The sequence below is a fragment of the Uranotaenia lowii genome, chromosome 3, assembly GCF_029784155.1.
Source record: "Uranotaenia lowii strain MFRU-FL chromosome 3, ASM2978415v1, whole genome shotgun sequence".
Taxonomy (NCBI): domain Eukaryota; kingdom Metazoa; phylum Arthropoda; class Insecta; order Diptera; family Culicidae; genus Uranotaenia; species Uranotaenia lowii.
In genome coordinates, this window is record NC_073693.1 from 361,841,876 (window position 1) to 361,866,471 (window position 24,596).

At 38.7% G+C, this 24,596-nt stretch overlaps 1 protein-coding gene and 1 long non-coding RNA gene across 3 annotated transcripts in view; one reads left to right on the forward strand and one right to left on the reverse strand.

The window, feature by feature from the left end:
• The window catches only part of LOC129756270 (uncharacterized), a 35,010-nt gene extending 13,229 nt beyond the window's left edge, over positions 1-21,781 (reverse strand). The window contains exon 1 of one of the 2 annotated variants that reach the window (XM_055753091.1): positions 21,658-21,781. In XM_055753091.1, the coding sequence (XP_055609066.1) occupies positions 21,658-21,674 (17 nt within the window). In that variant the 5' untranslated portion in view covers positions 21,675-21,781. Of the gene's footprint in view, positions 1-12,405; positions 13,334-21,657 lie in introns of those variants that run through there. The other variant, XM_055753092.1, reaches the window with a different exon arrangement.
• LOC129756271 (uncharacterized) lies at positions 10,310-11,062 on the forward strand. Its single transcript, XR_008739430.1, has 3 exons — positions 10,310-10,698; positions 10,788-10,915; positions 10,975-11,062. It is a non-coding gene; the product is annotated as an uncharacterized LOC129756271 (long non-coding RNA).
• Positions 21,782-24,596: the final 2,815 nt, after the last annotated feature.

Consider the following 24,596-nt stretch of genomic DNA (forward strand, 5'->3'; position numbering starts at 1 on the left):
TTGCTTACCCAGACCCAGGACAGATGGCACAATCTTCCTCCGATTTTTCAGTGAGCTTGATTCCAGTAACGAGACCGTCCGCCAGTTGATTCAAGCTTGCTTCGCCTATGTGGCTCAAACCAGTGACTACCAAATTGCCATCCGAGTTGTACACCTTACATTTCTTGTTGTCGAAATTCACCTCGATAAGAGGTTCGTTGTAAGACCGGGAATCAGCTGCACGTCTTTAACGGTAACGCTTTCTGGATTGACATCAGGATTCGGCTGGAGTCTGACAGTTCCGGTGGCCACTATTTCCATGGTTCCACCGTTCGCTGGTACAACTTGTCCGCTTGCGTCCTCCAAATCGTACAAAAGCTTTTCGTTGCTCGTCATGTGTGCGTACGCCGCTGAATCGAACAACCAATCGTCAACATCGTGCTGCTTGAAAGTCGACAGCACCATAGACAATGTGTCTCCTTTCTTCTGCTGCCTGCAGTTCCTCGCAAGGTGTCCAAATTTTGAACATTTCCGACATTCCGGGCCTCTGGATTGGAAAGGGGTTTCCTTTTTCGGCTGCTGTTCTTGTTGCCAAGGCTTGTTATTTTTCACAAACCGTTGCTTGGTTGCGAAAGCTAGTTGATTTTGGTTGCTAGGTATCGGTTGCTCTTGGAGAAGTTTGGTTTTTATCAAATCACCTGTAATAACCACACCTGAATTTTCAAGGGCCATGATAATTGGCCGATATTCATCCGGGAGTCCGGCCAGCAGGATAATGCCTATCCAAAGTTCCGGGAGCTTGAAACCTACGCTGTTGAGCTGGTTCGATGTCGAGATCACCTGGTTCACGTACTCTTCCATACTGCCACAGGATTCCAAGTCGGATTTGATGAGTTTGTGTAACAAACCGACTTGTCTCGTCAGTCCCTTGTCTTCGAAAGTCTTCTCTAGTTTCTCCCACGCCGACCGCGCGGTTTCCGCATCTTCAATGTGCACGTACAAGATCGGATTCACCAACAATATCAGCTTCAGCTTGGCACGAAGATCGACTTTTTCATCCACCTCCTCGAATGTTCCATCCGGTTTCCCACAATCCTTCGAGTTGTAGAAACGTCTTCGCCGCGAATTTCCACGATAACCAGTTGGCTCGGCCAGTTAACCGCTCAATTGACGGTAAAGAAGAACCTGATTTTGGCCAAATTTCCATTTCGTGAGCGATAGGCCCATAACCTATCAGCAGAGCTGAATAAGAACTACTTATTCTGATGGTGGTTACTAAAAAACTAATTTAAATATTAACAAGAAAAACATATATTCTCTAAAATATTCAAGGCTTGCTAATCTTCGATTCAAACATTTTATACCGTGGTTGAGTCAAAAGATTGCTTTGATTGAACAAATACATAATACCTAAAATACAAAAACTGAATATGAAAATACAAAAACAACGAAAGTGACAAAAACGACTGAAATGGCAACTTTTGAAATTTTGTTATTTATTTCATTTTTTGTCATTATGTATTTTAATTTTTGTCCATTTTGCGTTATTTTTGTCCCTCGAACATGGCTTGTAATTGGCATGCCAAGTGAAAAATGGGCCTAAGATGATTATAAAACAAATTCAAAGTCCCAGAATCATAATTTTTTACATATCCCTAACGGCGTAAGATCTAAAAATAACTACGAATCGAATGCCTAATTTTAACTCTTAGTTTTTGCAATCATTCCCAAACTTGGAAGTCATTCTCGTATGAATCAGCTCCGAACGATAAAAAAAATTGCATGAAGGAAGAGCCGAATTCGTCTTAAAAGTTGCCCCCGAAAACAGCCAATTCATTGTTGTGCTGCGTCTGGCACTCCAATACGGCAGGCTCGGCCATGTACGGTTCGTTCAGTTGGAATTGGAATCGCCCCTCTCCCGGCGGCTGCGAATTGACTTTGGTAATATTTCGCGAATTGGCAAAATCATTCGAAGAAGTTTGAAATAAGAAATAAAAAAATGAACGCACACACGGCTAACAATAATAATAATTTATCATCTCTCATGGCCCCTCCTCGAGGCAAATGCTTAAATGCTTGAGCGGGACGATGCAGATCGTGCACAAGAAGAAAAAAGTTGTAGGTAGGCAGGCATACAACACAGAAGACTTCAAGGTCCCAGCGAATGCGCTCATCTGGAAATCACGCAAAGTTCTCGATAATCTTTGCAGTGCCTGCTGCCGGATGCTATCTCTATATATGTATTGTAGGCGGAAGTGCCTTGTATTTTTGTCCCGTTGCCTCTACGCTATGGTATGCTGAGCCTGAGAAATATTTAAAAAAAAACGAAAACAAGAAACGAACCGGTCCTTTCCGAGTGGTTAAAAATAGAGACATATCTACGATTCTCGCAAAAAATGTTTGCATTTTGCCGGGTTCTTGCCACTGTACTGTTGCTTATCCTCACCACAGCAAGGATAACAACTTCCCACGGTTTGGACGAGCCCACCGAATGAATGAGTGAATGACAGTTTAGCGAGAGCCGATTGAGGTACGTCGAACCTGTTTGGATTATTATTTCCATTTAATTTCAACCACCCGCTCCACATTCCCATATGTATATGACGGTTTATTTTTTGCATTTAGCATTTTTAGCATCACAAACATGTTTACAGGGCTAGAAGTTGGTCACTTTTTAGTAACTTTGTCACTTTTTTCAAGCTGGTCACTCACAAGTTACTTTTTTTGAAATTTGGTCCCTAAAGTCACTATTTTTTATATAATTATCTTAAAACTGAGCTTATTTTTTTTTAACTTTTTCTACTCATTATTAAAAACATTGTATTGTTTCACGACAAGTGGTATGTTTTCATTAGTTCATTATTAGGTTATTCGTTAATTAATTATTTGATGGGTTCCTTTTCTATCCTTTCGAGTCCTGTGGGAATTCACACGACTTAAATTGAGAGAATGGCTCAGATTCAGTAAGGAAGATTATTGTTTTGTTTTGCTTTGATATATCGCTTACACTTAAACATTATATGGATGACAATTGCAATTTAAACAACAGTTTTTCGCTTAAAAAATATGTAGTTTTTTGTTTATTTGTGACACTTTACCAACCTTGTCAAGAAAAAATATTTTCTAAAGTGACACTATTACAACATGTTTTACCAAAATTTGAATCTTGAATTTGTTAAAAATAATTCGCAACTTAATTTAAAAAAAAATCAATCAAAATCTGTAAAGTGCACTTAATCACATGACAGGAAATATTCCATGCTTTCAATGCTCTTGGTTGTATTAAATGAAATCATTTTCGAATCATTTGAAAGATTGGTAGTTATTCATAGATTTCGAACCCTTTTTGAAGTTGTCGATAACTTTCAATAATTTTTGTACCTTTTTAGAGGTTTGCTGATATATTTTCTACAATATTCCAATAGGTGTTTCTTGGATGGATACAACATTTCTGAGGAGTTTCTTGGATCTGTTTTTTTTAAGAAATTGTCGTGTTAAATCATTTATGAATATTTTTTTTAAATTTATTCCTTTTTGAACATCATTTTTTTCCTAGTAAATCTTTCTAATGATTGATATGTGAATCATGCAATAAAGTCTGCAGTGAATCTCTTTGGAAATGTTCCATTTTTGTAAATAAAATGTAAGTAATCTTTAAGTAAGTTTTAAATTTGAAAAATTATATTCTACCTCGAAGATGAGTTTCGTAAAATTATTTAGCCTTTTTGTGTTATTGTCATCCTAAGTCAACTTTTTCGCTAAGCTTCTTTAAGTCATTGTCAATCTTCTGTCAACATTTTGTCCTTTATCTTTTTTCAATCCTCTATCATTGTTTTGTCATTTTTTCATAAGGACCTCCTAATTTTTAATTTCATGGCTCATTCATGAAATGAAATTTCTATAAATGTAAATTTTAACTCAATTTCGAGTAAATTCTTTAAACTTTTCGTTAATCATGTGCTGGTGTTTTATTTGCACTCTTGAATCTCTAACATATATCTTACAGTTTTGTTGAAAATTTCAGTTTTTGTAAATTTATTTCGAATTGTTGACTTTTTTTTAATATAATTTTAGACTTTTTCAACTCTTTTAGTGACATTGAAAAAAATCTGATGGTGTAACACTATACAATGAATTTTTTTTTCAAGGAAAATGGATAAACTCGAAGTTCTTGTCGGGCTAAGTTGTCCTAGTTTTTACAGTACGACGACCTTTTGGTTCCCGCCCATTGTTTCTGTAGAACTTTAGGTTTCTGCGGTCGCTATTCTTAAATTATCTAAGCTCATTTAAAATGTTCCTCTTTTGTCCAACATATTGCTTTTCTGAAAGTGAGGCCAAGAGCCTTCCAAAAAACGTTTTTCATTTAACATAATTGTCTTTAAAGCTTTTGGTTTTAGTTTTTAATGTCATTTTTTAATTAGTTTTCGTTTTGTTCTGGTCACTAATTTTACCCTAATTTCACTTCAAAGTAACTATTTTGCCCTACTTTTTTACTGCATGGTCGCTTCTAGCCCTGTGTTTATGTTCTTCACTCTTCGAGGTGTAAATTAAGAGCACTGTTTAACCGAACACAAGTTAATCAATTTTTGTATTTCGAAAAAGGGTCGTGATATGGTATGCTGCGAAAAAAGACACAGAATCATCATTAGTACTCAGAAAATCGAAAATTCCCAAACTTGAAAATTTCAACTCTCCAAATCTAAGTTCAATATTGACAACTCATGTTTGTGAAAAAATCACAGCTTGTCAGTACGCCAAGCTTGCCCTTCAAGAGAAGAATTGTTTTTGAGGGATTTTTATGAAGGAAGCTCTTTTCAAACACTTTCTTTTTTTCTTTTTTAGGGACAGTTCATTTGAGTAAATCATTGATTTTCCTATCATCTATTTTTTCTTTATCATTTCATAATTTTTTTTATCCTGCTAACTTCTCTAACTTTTTACGAAATTTACTTCTTATCAACTATATAATGGTATAACTATAAAATCTGTCTGACAAAAATTGTAAATCGCCTAGTTAATAATAAATCTTTAAAAATATAATTTGACAATCACTTATGGTTCTTCCATAGCCAGAACTTATGTCTGAGTCCCAAAGAATAATAAAATGATCAAAAACATAGTGGAGCAGAGAACGCAGAGACATCCAAAATACAGGAACAGGAAGAAACGTGGACCACGTGGACGTGGACGTTTCAAAAGGGCAATATTGCTGGAAGCATGCTAAGAAAAATGCTTTTTGATGAAGCATCCATGCGTAATGTAAAGAAACTCCACAAATCATTAGGACCATTCTAGAAGGGCTGGATATAAATTATTTTCTACACAGAATTCCTAATCCTTAAATTAAAAAAAAAACAAAGATTTTATTTTCATTGTTTAACTGATGAGAATTTCAGTGTACTATCATTTCTGGTCATCGACCAAGGATAAAGCGCCTTTAGTCGCTCTTGAAAATAAAAAGAGAAACGGAAAATATCAGTAGAACATGAAACCTTTGAAGGTCTGTTTAGAACTCGAAATTTCATGATGTGATGATTATAACATCTAATTGTACTTAAAGTATACAACGGGCTCACCAATTCGTCGACAGGGACAGGTATCAGATGTGAAAATATAAGAATATGGGTTTCACACTCAGCAATTCCACGGTGCGGGTATTCAGCATTCAGTTTTTCAAGATTGCTTGATTTTCTAGAAACTTTTTGCACAATTAAAGCAACCCAGAAAAATCTAAACAAACACATTCCCTTGACGAACACATGTGTTATAATCATCAGGTAATTTCTACCTCCACCAACACCAAACACTTCTTCTGGTTTTTAACTTATTATGTTCCAAATTTTTCAAAATAACACCTTCCCTCTTTCAGTAGTAAATAGACTAATAATTTTCACTACTATTTTAAATATGGTTTTCTGCTTATGTACTTCTGGCTATCGAAATGCCATCGCAGGCAAAAATTTCGTCTTTTCCGAGAGGTTAACCGTTGCTATTCAACTACAAAAACACTTTCGGCCATCCACTTATAATAACACCTCGGTCAAATTTCTTACGGTTACCGATGCCTATCCATTAATATGAGGGACAAAAAGGAGGCATTGTTAATTGAATTAAAACTTTTAGAAGTAAAATACCCAAATCTTTTTTATTTGTTTGAATCTGGTGGATCCAACAAACGATTAGACTTTTCGGCTGCCAAATTAGGAACTCGATTACCGTAATTATTTAATTTACTTTTCGACCTACATGAGGTTTTTTGTTTATTTGAACTATTTTCTAATTCATACTGTCTTACATTCAGTACAGGAGGAATCTTCACACTAGTCAAAAATGTTTCCTAATCAAATCCCTTATCCCATTCCTTAAACAAAATTCTTTGCTAGGGTGCAGAGGTAACCTCGGTAAGGCGCGATACTGATCTTTCACCCTTTTCTACCTTTTCTAAACTATCTTTTGACTATTAAAAAGTGGCCGGCGCCGTTATTGGCGGTCAAAGAGACATCGTAAATGTGATGTCAATCCCAGGCACCATTCTTTTGACCTTAGATCAAAATTGATGGCCTCGGTCAATCACGGAGTAGAAACCATTGGCGATGTTGAACTAGTTCTACTGAGCCACGCCAGCTATCATGAAACTCAAAATGTAAATGTAAATGTAAAAACATAATTAATTTCACTGTTAAAAATGTATGAAGCATTTCAGGTTCAAAAAAAGGCTGAATTGCAAAATTCACTCTTTTAGCTTTAATTTTTATGCACATTGATTGCTCTACAAATTTGGTTTCATTAATCTAGTCGTAATTATACGCATTTTATTTAAAGAGCGAAAGATGATGCGATTTGCGAACAGACTTCATTTGACGTTGGCACAGCACAACCCACTAAAATTAGTGAGATCGTATCATCGTTACTCTCTTCAAAAGAAATATGTAAAAATTGCCTAAAAATACCGTTTGTATCACAAAGTATTCTGCAAAAATTCCATTTTATAGCTATTTTTGTATTGCAACATTCTTCCGAAGACACCAAAGCAGATAATTAATTACTTGAAAAGTTAGTAGACGTAGTATTTTGTTTACGGATTCACTTGCCCCATTTGGCCTAGAAGTTCGTTGAGTTGAGGAAAAATTAAACTTTCAATTGCGATAACTGCGGTAGCATACTTTTCCATGGTTACAAAATGTTTGGAATATTCACGAAGGAAGCTCATATGCTAAAATTTACTGTGTCCCTTGATGGTGACCCTTGTTAGGTCGTCCTTCTGTGGATGTGATAATAAATGGTATTAAACGTCTAATCAAACCACATGTTTCAGATTTTTGTGCACCATCATGTCTGGTCATTGACCTTGGGAATAGCGCCTGCACACGCTCTTGAAATTAATATTGAAAGAACAGAAAAAAATAGCACTACTATAACATCTTTTGAAAAGAACTCTTCCAAAACATTTTGCGGAATAAATGTGACAGTTTTCAGCATCGATATAAACCATTTTTGACTGTGTCACAGTAGCCAGATAATTGAATTGATGAATCTAGTATGGTGGTCTCACTTTGGCCAAAAGTAGACGAGGGTTGGATACGGTGGTGAGGGCGAAACGCAGCAGAAATTTGACAGCTGGCTGCTGGCTGGCCGGGATGCCAGGTGCTCTGATTTTTTGTAAAACACGGAGTTTTGTCAATTATCAAGATATTGCTAAGGCAAAGATTTCGCCTTAATAGAATCGAAAAAAAATTTCGACTGAGTCCCGGGCTGGTGCCAGCTTGGTTGGTGAGTAGCATTAATTATGCATTACTTATGACAAATTTATGCTTATTCAACACTATTTTCTTCCAAGAGCTGTCTGGAAGCAGCAAAAAGTCATCGGACGGTAAGATGATGTGGCATGACATTCCATCGTCCGAGAAGCGGCTGGCCAGGAACATCCGATCTTCATCGAGATGAAACAGCTGCTTCAGGAGGACCCCCGTCTGTTGCCATCGCTGCTCCAGGAGATCCAGTCGAGTAATCCGGATCTGATGGTTATCATTTGGGAGAACCAGATGGAGTTTTTGGCCCTTTTGAACGAGGGAACCGATGAGCTGAATGTAGTATCCAGTAGCTGAAAGAATCTAAAAATGAGTCTTGTTTATCTTAAAAAATGAGAAGTAAGGTATGAACGTGTAAACGAAAAAAAAGTTGAATATATTCACTCTCACTCTCTCATTGAAGGAATAATACACTGAATTGGTGCGTGAACTTTTCATCAATAGAAATATGATGTGCGAGCGAGACACTTATTGACGGCATCGTGTTCACTGGCAGTGAATGAAAAGGTTTAAATGAAAAGGCATGCTTTTAGAATCGAAGAGCATGATGCATTCATTTTATTGAGTCATTCTGTTAACGATTTTTGGGAAGAAAAGACGCGCGTCCTTTCGAAGAAAATTGAATATTTTACGTTAAGTTACTACACTGAAGGGTGGTGGAGGGGCGGCGTCAGCGGTTTCTGTGACATAGCGCATGATGTAGCCTCGACTGCCGCTTCGACCCTGAGTCCGACCTTGATCCTTACGATCGGACAAGCAACATCCGGTTTAGGATTTTGGTTGTTTGGTCCACCCTTAAAAGATCCTTCCTATTATAACGGTTAATCACAGCTATTTCAGAGCATCCGAAAAGTGCGGAGTGTATTGTAACTTAAGATACAAAAAAGTGTTTCGAATAAAATGAATTCATTGAATACTCAAATCATTTCTTTGTTTCCGGATGTCTAATTTAAATAAAATAAAATAAACTAAAACTCAATTTGGTTTTAAATCTTTTGAGCTTTGGACTACGATAAGCTTGTGCACAGACATACATAGACTTTGTTTTCCAAAATTCTCAGATTTTTATCATTTATCAACACCTGGCATCCCTGGACCCCCTTTTTCGTGAACACTTCAGCCAGCTTTTTTCAATATGGCTGAACATGCGATTTGGCATGTGAGACCACCATACTCTGTCATGGTGTCGTAACGAATCATAACGGAAAAAAAATATTCAAAAACTTACCGCCGACTTCACTCTAGAAAAGAAAACTTTGGTAAATATCACGAATTTTAAATCTGGAACATGATTTATACCTATAACGAGCTGTAGGGCTCCAAAGCGCAAAGTAATTAAAAGAATCCCCTTATTTGTTCGACGGTTTTAAGCGGGCCACAGACTACACAACATTTGTACAAATGCGATGAAATTCGATGAAATTTTGTCGCTGTAGACACGATTTGCATAGTGTGTGGCACTGCTTGAATGAGCGCCCAAACGGTTGGAGTAAATCGGTCGGGATCGAAATATTTTGTACAAAACATCCTCCCAGCCGGGGTGGAGATGGTTTTTTTTGTTGCTGTTGCTGTTTTCGCCAGCAATCGTTTGTGTTCGCGTGAAATATGTTTGTATAGTGTGTGAGCGAGCATAGATCAAACAATCGTCGTGGAATCATCGAATTTGTACAGGCCATTTGTGTAGTCTATGGCCCGCTTTATGCGCATTCCAGACTGGAAGGCTACTTGTTTTAAAAACAAAATATTAATATCAACACAACTTATTATTTATTACTTCTTATTTATACTTATTTTGATGAAAAAGTAGGTTGCAATAGAAAAAAAAACTCCTCTGCACTTCCCGCAAAATGCGGAGGTTAACTTCACGTCTCATTATAAATTAAAAAACGGTATTTCAGAATTTCCCAAAATTGAGAATTCTCGGGTAGAAACTCCCGCATTGCAACAACAGTTCAGAATAAATGAACAAGAAGGATGAAGGAACGAAGTCCCCAATTGTTAAAGTAGAAAGTGTGTTTCATCTTGTAGCGGATCATTCAACGATGTCAACTGCTGGAAGTGGATGAAATAAACGGAGAATCGGACCGGGCACAAACAATTAATCACGATGTTTATCCACCAAACTAAAAAAAAATATTTTCATGGTGTCAACTAATGCACTTTTTTAAACGGATGATCGATAGACTCATCCTTTTCAAAATATTTTGTTAACTACGCTACATTTTTCATTTATATTTAGCTGCACATTTTGATTACAAGTATTATAAAATTAGTCGGACATGACTTAGGAATGCCTTGTATGCTCAAAGTTAAGTATGTTATGACTTCCTTTTTTTAATTTCTAAGGTTTTTGAACGAAATACGGTTATGTATTAAGCGTTTTTCGTTTCATCATACGCAATATGTTATCTTGCATAAGAATTGATTTATTTGTACGGTTTCTTGCCGTGGACTTTCCAAGTCCTTGTTTAAAAAGGTGCTTGTAATATTTTTTCCAGATTTTTTTATTTGATGTACACACTAAGATTGCAATTTCCCCCCTCAGGATAATGACTATCCGAATCACAGGGAAATTGCTTGATTTAAACGAAGTTCGAACGAAACCCCTCTCGAATCTCGGGGCGCTTCATTTCTTCTGAAATTCGCGATGAAATTCCTACGAACGTACAGGTGATCGCACAATCGTCCTGTATCACGGGAGAACCTCAGCTGTCAACCGTTTTTTGTCTCGCTTTTTATAAATAGTTTTTCTTTTTCGCCTTTGGCGGAAAGAAACGTAAAGTTTCCATTTGTGACGACAAAGCCCAAAGCAAACATCAAGGAAATCAGCGGCGAAATGTTGCTCTTACGGCCATTTAGGACACTTCCTCCAGTCGAGCCATCCATCAGCCAAGGAAAAACAGTGAAAAAAGTGAGCCGTAAATTGTGTTGTCTTAAAAAAAAAGAAGTAATTCACTTGATACCACTATCGAAAATTCTTATTTGTTATCTATTTCATAGATGCGGCCAGGATTCAGCGGAAACATCGGTGATGCTGGTAGCCAGGCGGGAGGAACCTCTACGCCAAGGGATCTACCGGCCGTTGAAATTGGCCGTCGCAACATACTTTGTTGCACACCAAGTTTCAGGTATTTGTTGTCAGAATAAATAGTTACATGAAGAATTACATTCCATTGTTTTTTTTCAGGCAATATACCGGAAGAATACAAACAGAATGCAGCAGCCATTTGATATTATTAAAAAAAATTCATCAATAAAAGTTCATTCAATTTTAACATGGGTTTTTTGTGCGAAATATATCCGTATTTTACATGTAAATTTTGAAAGAAAACAGTCTCGAGGCTACAGGATAATTTCGAAACCTTCCTGCAAACCACAGGAGAACATCGTTTCGACCCTACAGGTAATTTTGACAGTTGTTTTCCTGTAGTGATTTTCTGTCCCGAGATTTGTCCTGTAATTTCAGCTGTTGAAAATACAGGACGAAATCGTTCCGACCACAGGAGAAAAGATTAAGTGTGTAGGTTTCATCATGTACCAAATCCACTTAAGCTTATTTTATTGAAATTTGATTCTTGTTTATTTGATGAACATTCGCATGCCGTTTTCAAAAATAAACGGTGGCGGAACACTTTCATTAGTCAATAATTGTTGACTTATAACGGTTATAACCGATCATTTTAACTTATTCTTTTGTTTTTTTTTATCATGTTTCTGATGCATTTAGCACTTTTCATGTTTTGTTTATAATTTTCGTATTTTTTTTGTCATACTTTTTGTTTTGTTATTCTTCATAATTTAAAAAAAAAATACATTTTTAGTCTTTAGTTTATATTTCATTATAATTTCATGAAATTTTCTGCTTTTTTTAATTTTTGAGTATTTCATTCTTTTTATTTTTAATTTTTGGTTTTCGTTATTGTAGTTTAATACCATTAAGAACATGTTTTTGATGTTTGTCAAAACTATATTGGTTCTTTTATAGCGAAAACTATAAGGTGATGTTGTTTTTGAAAACAGTTGCCATGTGCCAAAATCGGATGTTGCCAACATAGAATATTGCCAAAATCGAATGTTTCAGAAAACGAACAGGGTCCGCATTTGCAAACAAGAAAAAACAACATTGATGATGATGCATTGAAAATTTAGCAGTGCAATGAAAACCCCAAAGATTGTAAAGGGATTTCAATGTATTAGAATCATCACTTAAATTTATAGCTCGTAGTTCCAGCTAGAAGGTAGAAAGTTATTTGAAATCCGTGTGAATGACAGTTTTCTACGACGTTCTTCCCCTGATGCGTTTCGCAGTATGTTTCTATTTGTGGTATTGTGTAATTTGTACCAGGAAATCACGTAACACTTTCTACATATCGCCGTTCTTCCCCTTTCTTCTAATTGGCTTATAATCAATATTTGACGGGTGGTGGTTTCTTCTTTACACTTTTAGCAAGAGAACGATTCTGTTCACTAATCAACAGGTCCCCCAGATCGGCAAAACAACACTTCCATATAGGAAGGTACAATGCACTCTTTGTGGCCACTTCTGTTAAACCAGACTATGACCTTGCGGTTGTTAACCGAGCCTTGTTCATAGTACAAATATATCGACGGGACTTACTTGGCTTCCATGTGACTTCACTTGCTGCAGTCGGCATCGATCGGGCGAAATTGGGCTGGCTCCTTTTCTTAGATGGTCGAATCGAATTTCCTTTTCCGGAAGGAACTTGTTCTGTTGCTTATTCTTTGGGGAAGCCACACCTCTATTCTGAGGCAAGATTGAACCCAAACTGGCCGAATAACGCGAATAAGTGGTTCAAATCGAAAAATCTCCCCCACTCCAACAATGCCGCCGTTCTTCACTGGTTTTTTCTTCGTGTTTATTTTTCACCAAACTCTGCGGAATCTTCAGTTGAATCAATCAATTATTTGTACGATGTGAGGCACTTTTGAAATTGGCCAAAAACCGCCCACAAGCAAACAACAGAAAAGCAGGCGTGTAAATTCTCACTGTAAACACAAAAGTGACGAAAACAACAACATGCTCCACAAAATTCAATGCACTTCTTGGTTGATTTATGTTGTGTTTCAGCGACACTTGTCCCCAGCCAGAGATTATCCGTCCAGCTAGCAGGTTCAGGTACCAAAAGTATTCACGATCGGCCGTGCACACTCCCCCACAGTTACACGGAGGATTACTTCAACAAAATATGCACGGCCACGCGTCGAGATTGACCTCGACGTGCACGAGAGGATCACGGTGAATTAAACGAGCGCAAAACAGACCAACCCCAAGCAAGCCACATCGAACGCGACAAAACGGAAACCGATCGCGATCTATCGAGCGGTTCAATATCCAGGCCCGGTTTCAATTATAACTCAAACTTCCTAAATTGAATGGAAAAACATCGCGACCGATCAATATGTTAGATATGTAAGGCAGCCAGTTAAGCCAGGCTTACAAGGAAGCGCGAGAGAATGGCCCGCACGGCGCGCACGATCTTCTTCCTTGGCGGTGATCTGAACGAATGTTTGCCGATCTGCTTAGCGCGAGCACTTTTGGGGGGCTTGCTTTGTGCGCGGCGATTGATGGAAGCTTAGCTTGAGCCCGGCTGAGAACCTCTACGCTCTACACGGGTTTGTGGTAGAGAACAGCCCGAATCGAAACGAACTGATGATGTTGCTGAGTCGCGCAATCTGATGCGTTGGAGCAATAGGCAGTTGGAGCTGTCCGCGAATACGATTTGCCGTTTTTTTTGTCGTCGCCAGTCAAAGGGCTATCATCATCAAGGGAAAGGGGGCTTAGATCAGGTTGAGCGCGCGGCGATCGGGAGTGGACATTTGTGCCGCGCGACACTCTCGGTCGTACCAGACGACTGATTCTATCCAGTTGGGGTGTTGGGGTTTTTTTTCGTTCAAAATAATTGGGCACCTGGGTATTTACAATTCGACTGAGCCATTCAGTAAGCCTACCTACCAGCGTTGTTGGGATGTCGGTATGAATAAACTGTTTTATTTTAATGAAACCTTCTCATATCGTCGGCTCGGTGGGTTAGTTTGCCACTGGTGGGGTTTTGGAATGTCCATTATTCGTGGTAAGAATTATTGGTTTACGTTGCGTCGTTGACTTATTTGTTAGGTGCATGGTTAGCTGGAAAAAAGATTCTGGTTTTATGAGCCTTCTCGTTTCGTTGAACATTTCACAAGAAGTAAACATCAGCTGAGAAATAAAACATAAAAACCTCCACGACCTGTTCAGTCAAACATCTATCGGCCTGATAATTCACTAGTCTTTTCTGATCACCCAGCTAGTAAATTCTTTGCTTACGAATTTACGAATTTTGTATTGAGCATATAGGTTGTACCGTCTCGTTTCTTTCCAGAATCTAAAGCTGAAATAAGACGGCAAAAAAAACCTTCAGCAAACAATAAACCCTTATAACTCGCTATTACATCACTTTGTGAAATAAGAAAATAAATTTTCTGAGCAAAATTTGCGCAAATGTCCAGGGTCGACTTCCGGGTACACCACAGAGCAAAACTACTAGCTCGTACTAAAATGACCAAAAATATGAATGATCGAAGACCGTAATGATAACCGCCTTTTAAAAACCACAACCCTTTACCAAGCTTACTTCTTAAAAATGTCAACCGAACGACTCAAATCTAAAATGGCTAAGGCCCCAGTTTTTCTTCTCAACATCCCAAGAAAACTCCATTTTCACCACCAGTTAGGAAAGTCACCATTGGCAACTCATGACGACTGTTAGAATAACGATAAGCTATTCTGTGGTCCTCCGAGTGGATTTTTCATTTTTACCGGCGTTCTCCAGTTCATTCACCCAGGGATCAACTCCCAGCAAGTCTAACATGCTACATGAACAAATTATGTTTTAGAGATCTACGAATATTACCACATTGTCTACTACGGACCGTTACAAGGTATATCGAAGTATGGTACTCTCTATACTCCTTCCTTGATCCCATCCAAGGACTGCGTTAAGTGTTGCGTGAAATTATAAATACAAATCTTCATGTGTGACCTATCTTATCGATCAACCTTTATAGGCTGGTGAGCTTCTGCGGGTCTTTGTTAGTTGGTCCCCCGTTTGTTGCGAGCTGTTAGCCGTTATCTTCATTATTTAGATAATGCTGCAGATGCTTAAATTGCTCCCAGCTTCACAAAGCTTTTAGCCCTATTGTCGCGACTGCTTAAATAATTCTCCCTCCGTACCTAGAAGTTTGTAAAGTTTACCTGAAGTCTATTCGCTAGGTTAGGTTAGAACTCAGAGTTAAAATGCCGAATCCAAGTCGATTTATGTGTTCATTAAGCTTTTTGGAAATTACAAATTTATCAGTGGAAAAATTCCAGAAAATGAAATAGACACTAGACACTATGAAACACCTTGAAATATTAAACTTGTAGAATTTTGTCGAATGGTTGCTGAAATATAGCAGGTTAATTTCTGGAATTGCACCGAAAGAATTTTTTCGCGATTCTTGATGCCTCATCGTCGACCGTAGAACTTAAGAAAAGCCTAGAGGTGTAATATTTCTGACAATCCTCGAAATGAAGAAATGGACCCACAAACATAATCATTCTAAAACCTCGGATGTTCGATGACCTGGGAGAAACGGGTGACCTTTCTGCTAGATCAATTCGACGTCAGATTCTTTTCTTGAACCAACTTAAAATTTCAAAATTTCAATGATCCATTCTGCGATTCCACGTGTCAATCTTGCTACCTAATTGATTAGTAATAACTCGAACAAGATTTTACAGTGGCTCAGATTCATTAGCTTCTTGGCTGGCTTAATGATGACTTAGAAAATTTGTTTATATTGAAAAGAAAACTGCTGTTTGCCGTTTCCATAGAGGTGACCAGTAATCAGCTTCCTTCGATTGCCAATCATTCTATCACCAGCCCTGAATCGGTCAATCCCAGGAAGGGCCGCGTTTGCAGAAACGTCCAGGTTTCAGAACTTTGGTGAACACATCCGCAAGTTGGTTTGCTGTTCCTATTGCTACGATCTGCAGCCTTCCGTGAACCACATGAGCTCGCAGGAAATGGTGTTTCACACGCTTGTTTTCGGTGTCTGTGGCCATCAAAATGCAGCCACGATTGTCTTGCAAAATCTTGAACGATTTTCCAGAGGGAACTTGCTGCAGATCTTCTAGAATTCCTTGTAACCACAGTGCTTCGGAAGCAGCTACGCTTAAGGCTGCATGCTCTGTCTCACAGGATCACAATTCAACGGTTTATTGCCTCCACGGTGGCCCAGAACACCGTGTTGCCGAATACCTTGTAGACATAACTGCTCACGGATTTCCGATCTGCAGTATCCGACGCCCAATCCACATCAGCGTACCCGATCAGCGCTTTAGCCTTTTCGTCTCGTTTGAACTGGAGCTTGAGGTTTTTCGTGCTTTTTATGTAATGGACCATTGTTTTCTGCGCTGTACATCATCAGATTGATTTTGAAAACGTCCCAAGTATGCAACCACAAAGGAGATAACGGGACAGACAAATAGCATTGTGTACATAAGACTGCCCAGTAGCTTATGATACGAATGACGAACCGGTTTCCCTTTACTCGTAGGGAGAAAACAGGCCTTCTCCATCGGTGTCTTCACGGCTTTGAAATCTTTCATTCCAAAATTTTCCAACACACGATCCACAGCAACTTCTTGACTCAGAGACATAGAACCAGCAGTACGATCATATCGGATCTTGATTCAGAGAAAGTGGTGCACTTCCCCCATTCCGTCATCGGAATGTTTTTGGAAAGGAATAGCTTGATCTGCTTCATCAGCCTCAGACAATCACCAACGATGAGCAGGTCGCCAGCGTAGATGACAATATACCACCGTCCTCGATTGTCTATTTAGGTATATAAGCAATAGTCATGGCAGGAACGCTTAAAATCGAAATTCAGAAGAAGGTCATTTAGTTTATTATTCCAACAACGTGGACTTTGCTTGAGTCCATAAAGTGATCGATCCAACTTGCACATCAGATTCGGCTTTGTGATGACTCCATCGAGTATGGTCAGATAGACGTCTACTTCTAGTTTACCGTACATGGAAGCCGTCTTGACATCGAGTTGATTGATGAACATCTTCCGGTGCACCGCTTCAGCCAGAACGGTTTGCAGGGTGAGCAAGTTTCGCTGTAGTCGACGCCAGCCTTCTGCAGGAAACTTTTAGCGACTAAGAGAGCCTTGTATCACACAAATTTTACCAGCCACCACCCGTGGTTGTCAGCCAGGGACTTCAGTTCTTCATCGACCGCTTACTTCCAGAAAACCTTATCGTCTCGCCTAGCAAGCCTTAAACGCCTCAGGAAATGGAACGTTCGACCTCATCTTGTCCCACAACAGCAGCAATGTTTTGAACGATATCTGTAGGGCAGCATTGCCCGGCAGTGAAATGTTTTCCAACAACAAAGTCTTTTAACTTACCGTGGAGCTTGCGCTCCCGTTCGAACCACGGTCTGTTTGCGAAGGGAGCGCTCCAGTTCCGTCAACGTCGTCATCCTTGTCGTCAGTCATGATGTTCTGATGTTCTGATCCGGCGGGGGCACCTCTTCGCTTTGAACGGGGTTTTCATGAGGTCGCACTTGTTCATCTTGGAAATCGTATTGAACAGAGACTATACTCGACGGATTTTCGCAAGGAATTTGGGCAGCAAACTATTTTCATCAAACTTGACATCTGTTGACACGAACAATTTTTTCTTCGCTGGATTCCATTGACGGTAAACATTTGGAGCATAGCCAACTAACTATCACAGCCAGTTTGCTTTTCGGGTCCAATTTTCTTCTCTTCTGCGTTTTCTCGGTCATCATTTAGCTCTGCACTAACCAAGAAGCTAATGAATCTTATCCATTATAAAATCTTGTGCGAGTAATTATTAACCAATTATCAAGAAGTTGTGGGTGACTCACGCGAAGATCCGGTCTACGGGATTCCGCAGTTCTCGGGCACCGGCTTTGACGATTGGCGCTTCAGGGTGAAAGTTTATTTCGAATCGGAGAATCTTTTGGATGTGGTTAAAAACGCTCCGCCGGCGGTTGCGGCTGAACGTGCTAAGTTCCTGGAGAAGGACGGAAAGGTGACGTATTTGCTGATTTCGTTCATTCACGACGACCTGCTGGACATCGTACGGGACAAGCTTGGAGAACATTTATGCCAAGAAATACTTTTCGTCGCAGATTTTCATCCGAAAGCAACTTGCGAAGCTGGAAAATTGTTGAACGATCGTCAGTGAAGAGTCACTTTAAGATCTCCGAAGACCTTATTTGTCAGCTGAAGTTGGCCGGAGTGAAGCTCTTTGGCACTCTACCCGAATCGTTTGATCCCTTAGTGGAGAGAAAAATCTGAAACAGGACGTTGTTCGAGAGCATCTTCTTGCAGAAGAATTGAAGAAAACGGACCGAGTTGCAGATACCAACCAAGAAAAACCCGCTGCTTTTCAAGGATCGAAACAAAGGACAGCGTTCGTTAAGTTCACAGGAAAGTGCAGATGTTGCCAAAAGAAGGGACATAAGGCCAAAGATTGCCGTGTTAAGCTTACGTCGGACAGACGAGCTGAAGCTAATGGTGCAAGTGGAGGTAAAGCGATAGCTTTCATGACTGGAAGCAGTTTTTCCGAACAAGAGAAGGGTGTCCTGTCCCTCAGATTGGATTCTGGGGCCCAGGACCACTTCGTGAACGTTAACACTATTTCGCTGACCTCACGAAGCTGAAGACATCGGTGATCATCAATGTGGCGAAAGATGATCAGATCCTGACATCGAGGTCAAATTACGGGCGTCAATAAGGAAAGCGTTAAATTGGTCCTGAAGGATGTGCTGTTGGTTCGTGATCTTCAAGAGAATTTTTGTCTGTGAAGAAGATGCCAAAAGTAAATTTGAGCGTTATTTTCAAGAAAACGGAAGCAACTGTGCGGTACTACGGCAAGCTGATCGAAAATGCCCCATATGTGGCGACCTTCACAAGCTTGATTTGGTCCTCGATACTGTGGCGGCCAACTTGTGTGGAGCTGTGAGCTGTAATCTATAGCACCGTGACCGTTAAAAAATCTTTAAGAGAAGGGTGTTAAAACTATTCCTTGATCTGCATAGCGCCCTGTTGAAATTTTCAACTAATTTGGTTATGGTATGAAATTTTGGCATTATTTTTTTCAAGTAAAATTAAAAAAAAACTTGTTTAACATTGAACATTCAATAAAAGCTTTTTCACGTAATAACTTATAGATCATTTCTGTTTGTATCATAATTAGCATCAAACAAGAGACAACTCCGCTAATTTGATACAGCACCGCAACGATTTACGTCGACTTGTGAATATTTGCACAACTAATCTCACAACATTTACTTAAATTTGCATTCACCTGTGAAGCTTTAGCTGCGTGATAAATTATACTGTAGTCGTCGGGAGAAAGCTGCTAGAAAAAAAAATCACTTGATATGAAAACAATTCGAATTACCGTATCAATTAAAATGCATCAGATCATGAAAATATGAAAACATTTAATAAAGATATATTATTCGCATTCGCATTAATGTTTGGTTTCAGAAATTAAGCTAATGGTACTTACAAGGTACCAATCACATCCAACAAAAGATCCAAAAGGTTTTTGCAGTCTGTCTGTTATCGAGTTCTAAGCACATTACTATTTCAAATTGTCATTTGGATTTTATTGCTGTTTTGATATACGATGCGGAACCACTAAAGCCATCTTCGATCAGTCTTAAGAATTAATGACACTTCCTATGAAGACGAGTAGGCGATGAATCGACGCGTTTTCAATCAATCCATTCCACAGAACGTGAAATCAGTAAAAATCTTTCAAAAATTATGACGATCATTGGAATGACCAGTGAAGAACAACAGGTGATCGTTTTTCATGTTGGAACATTTTACAGCGAAAAAAGTTTAAAAATGATATCGGAATAAAGAGGTAAGTACCTACTTCTTTGAAAAAATCGCATTGCACCACGAGGGCAAAATTACTACCAATAATATGCTCACAATTTGAGTGGAATGCCCCACAACAGCCGGTAAAGATTGATTGCTCTATCGGGATCACAATCGACTATTATAAAATTCTTATTCAACAGGAATTCAAAACAAACTGGTTCCCACCTGAGCGGCTTAACATAAATTCATATCGATTATTATTACTATCGCCGAGGACACTGTGCAGCACAGGTTTCTGTAATTAAACCTCAATATTTAAACAAATGCAAATGTGCGGCAACGGCTTGCAATCGAGCACCCTTTATGGTTTTACGGTTTTGTTACACGATCTTCAAAATTCAGCATCGAATACCAATCGACGGGAATGCAGTCACTATGCTGTGTTCAACCGGAATTTGTTGCAAAAAAAAGGTCAACCGGTTTTTTGTTGTTTTCGAGAAAATTTGGGGATAATGTCTATTAATCCTCCTAACAAAGAATTTGGCGCAATTTTTTTCTGGTTCAATTGTGTGCGAAAAAAGTTGATTAAAACAAGAAAAAAAAAACGCCGGTAGAAATTTTAGCATGCAAACAAAAATAGCGTTGCAGATGGGCAAATAGCACTTTTTGTCGTTGTTAGTCTGGTTCGTGTTTTTTTTATGACTCGCGGAATTATTCAGAAGGCCGGATCAGCTGAAGAGTTCTTTGGAAGGTAAATTTTCGATTGTGATAAACCGTCAAGCCTTATTTCGACATTTTGAAGTCATATGTTTGCACCAATTTCAGGCGGAAATTCAACCGTGGATATCATTCAGTCAGATTTAAATGAGCAAAGGTGGCATTCATTGTTCAGATTTTGAAAACAAAAAAAAGGAAAACTCTTAATTTATCCAAATTTTAGTTGACGGAAAATTTGCATTTCTTTTTTCAGAAAAAAAAATCGTATCGAATTAACGTCAGCGACACCTTTCGTTTGTGTGACAGTTTGTCGATAATTATCACCTGCTCGAGAGGGTTTACTTCGAAGACAAATGCTGATTTAACGCTGGGAATTACTGATTTGTCAACAAACGATGACCGGCTCTATCGAATAGGTACCTGGCTGCTACTAGGGGATTACCTTTGGCCCGGTGGGACTCACTCGACCGACCCAACTAACGCAAACCTGTTGATGGAGGCGGGTGGATTGAAAACCACTAACCGTAAAGGTGTGAGCATTTAAGCTCGGCCGCTTATTGGTCTGGCCGTTGCTTGTATGCCATAGCAATTAACCGCAGCACGTGACTCGTGCCGTATCAAACCACCATAGACCATAAACCTAGGCAGAATGTCTCTTTACTACAATGATGATGATGGTCAATCGAATTTATTATAAGCGCACCCTCTCTGGAATCCGGACAACCGTTGAAGAGGGACGACGACATATGAGCTATGGTGATTGATCACCCACCACGGAGAAGATTTGCTTTCATAACTAAGCGCGGCCATACGTCACCTCGTTGCTCCATGGAGCTTCCCCATCCGGTGTGAAAAATTACATGCTATTGACCTGTTGATTGTTGTTATTGTAATTTGTGAGCAGCGTTCGTCACATTAGAATTACCCCGGTAATAGATAGAAGCAATTATAGAACGATCAACTAATCTGCGGTGAACTATAAGCTCGTGATGATCGTCTGGGGGTTATTAACACCATAACCAGGATTTCATTGATGATGGGAACTTGAAAGTGTTGGCGAAAACATCTATGATAGTCAAAGCGTTCGTAGAGAGAGAATTCATGAAAAAACCCAAACATGAGTGATGATAATCGAATACCTTTACTGAAGATGCCGCATCTAGCAAGATTTCTGTTTGATCATCGAAACAATTTTAATGTAGTTGTACTTTCCGAAATAAACATTACTTACTTTTTATCAAACTTCATTGTAAATCTTGATTGGGAAGTTTCCAGGAAGCCCGTTACTATAATGATTTAACTTGTGCGTGAAACATTTCTATAAAATTTACAACGATTAAAGATATAGGCACTCTTACTAAAGCAAATACATTGCTTACACTTCCAATCAACCTCTACCTCTACCGGTACTGATATGGTGTTTCTAGTTTCCAAATATAATCTCGTTATCAACTGTAGCACTTATCGAAGAACGACTCGATAATCTTGTACCGGTTAAGAAGATATAATTTTTCTAATCAATAGGTACCTACCTGCTAACTAAGACGCTTTTTACGTTCAAGAGATTTCACCTAAGAACTTACGTTTTGAGTTTCGGTTTAACATCATGTTGTTCCTATGTTTTTTTTCGTGCTTTAGGATAAATATTCATCACCTCGAGTCTAAGAGGAAGGGAATTCAGGGGTATAATGGGTACCCTACTAATTTTGGTTCACCTGCACTATTGATTGGAGTGACAGTTGATTGCTGACTAAGCATTCTATTCCAATTGAATATGATATCATAGATGTATGATATAAACTTCTTAGGGATGATATGCAACCATATGTCTTGTGCGCTTATTAACTTTGTTATCTTATTTTGATCGCCGCTGCGATATATTCTTATCTAAGTTTATGGCATATCGGTAAATTGAAATTCTAGTTAGAGAGCAATTAAGACAGAAATGAAAATTGATAGGTGGAAAGGTCAAAGCTAGAGCGCTTGGGGTAGAAGAAACGAATAGATTGTGAAAATGTGAGCTAGGGCATTGTGTTATCGACAGCTTTACTGCTTGTGTGATTCTTTGCCCCAGCACCAGCTGGTTGTTTGTAGTAAGTGACGAAGAAGCCACATTGCTACCCATTGCTACCTGAACAAGTAGCACGCATCGATAGAATTGGTTAAGCAATCAAAACAGCACTTGTGACTCTTGTGAGCGCTGCTTGTGTGATTTTTTGCCCGGTCGGACGCAACCTCATGTGTTCGACCCATCCGTAGCTGGCAATGTGGCTTCTTCGTCACTTAGTACAAACAACCAGCTGGTGCTGGGGCAAAAAATCACACAAACAGTAAAGCTGTCGATAACACAATGCCCTAGCTTACATTTTCACCATCTATTCGTTTCTTCTACCCAAAACGCTCTAGCTTTGACCTTTCCACCCAAGGAATATTTAAAGAAGGTAGTGCAAGGCAGCCCTGCTCTAGTGTTGGTACAGGCTGAAACGTCACAATCACGAAAAATCTGCTAATTTACTAGGAAACTTTTCTTTCTCGATGATAATTCGAAGAATCTGCTGGAAATTTTCCACATTGAAAACATGCTATTGTAGGAGGATTCTTGCTCTTCAAGATGGGTACAAAAAAAGTTGCATTTTTGAATAATTTTTCTATAAAATAGACGATCGAAGTTCGAAAAAATTGTGGATTTTCATCACTGAAATTTGCAAAACTTTAAAATTAGTTCAAAGTCTTCCATGAAAGACTTCAAGTTAGTGCAGTTGAAACTCCTCATTACAATAAAGTGATTAAAACCCAATTTTTTATACAAAAACACAATCTTTTAATGGCATTTTAGTTAACTGAGTTAACAGTCATTAATTGATGTTAATTGTTCTACATAAGAATTGTATATGGTAAACCGGCAGGATTAAAATCATGACAATCAGTTGAACACTCAATATCTACCAGCGAGACCTTTTTGAAGTTGATTTTTTCTTAATTTTTGCACATTTTAGCTTCAAGGCGACATTGCATTCATTAATAAATTAAGAAAAAAAAAACATAATGCAATCTTCAAAGGACCAAAAAACTTCATAACATGGTAAAATAGAGGCCTTACAACAAAATCAAAATGAAATTGGAATTCGATTTCGTACTGAAACGTGTTTTTCTTTGAAATTCCTACCATTCTCACATAAATTTTCAATACAATCGTTTTTGTGACGTCACAAAAAAATCCAATATGGCTCTCGGCACTACCTTATTTAAATATTCCTTGCTTTCCACCTATCAATTTTCATTTCTGTCTTAATTGCTTATTAACTTTGCCCCAAGTACACGCTCTCTCCTATTTAGGAGGGCGCAGCAGTTGCATAGAAGATGCTCTGCAGTTTCTTTTTCGAGCCCGCAGAACCGACAGTCATCGTTTTGAATCATGTTTATCCTTTTGTGATGCTGTTTTGTTGGACAATGTCCGGTAAAGAGACCTGTGTATATACTTAACTCGTGCTTACTTAAGTTCAACATGTTTTAGGAGAGTCGTGCGCTTGGTTTAATGAATCTTTTTGCCTGAATTGCTCCCTCCGCTGTTTGAGCTGACAAGGCACTTCTCAATACTCAGCAGAACTGTTCAGGTCCACCCTACCCTACTAATACTATACCATGCTGCAAAAAATAGCAACTATTCGAACCCTTTTGTTTTTTTTTAAATTATGGGCCCTATTACATAAGACGAGTCGAGTAACTCGACTCGACTCCAGTCACTGTCGAGTCGAGCTAAATATCGTATTACGGTAGTCGAGTGAAACAGCTGAGTCACGAACCTTCAAGCAGTCGATTCAGTCGAGCTACTCGACTGAAATTCGACTCGACTCGACTTCTATAATACCAAAATGGCTCACTCGAGTAAAATGACTCGTGACTCGTCTTATGTAATAAGGCCCTATAGCGCATTTAGTGCGACAACACGGTTAAAAATCTTTGGCAAAAGAAAAAACGTTGCTCGATGCACCTCGTTTTCACATCGAAAATTCGGATCCCTGGTGTCTTCCTCAAAACCAATGTAACGTTTTTGAGCAAAATTTAGTATAAAGCAAAAAGATGTAGCACTGAAGCACGAGCGTGTGTTGACGGCAAGAAAATTTCTCGACGCCCGAACAACTTCAAGTTACCCGGTTAAAAACCCGTTGA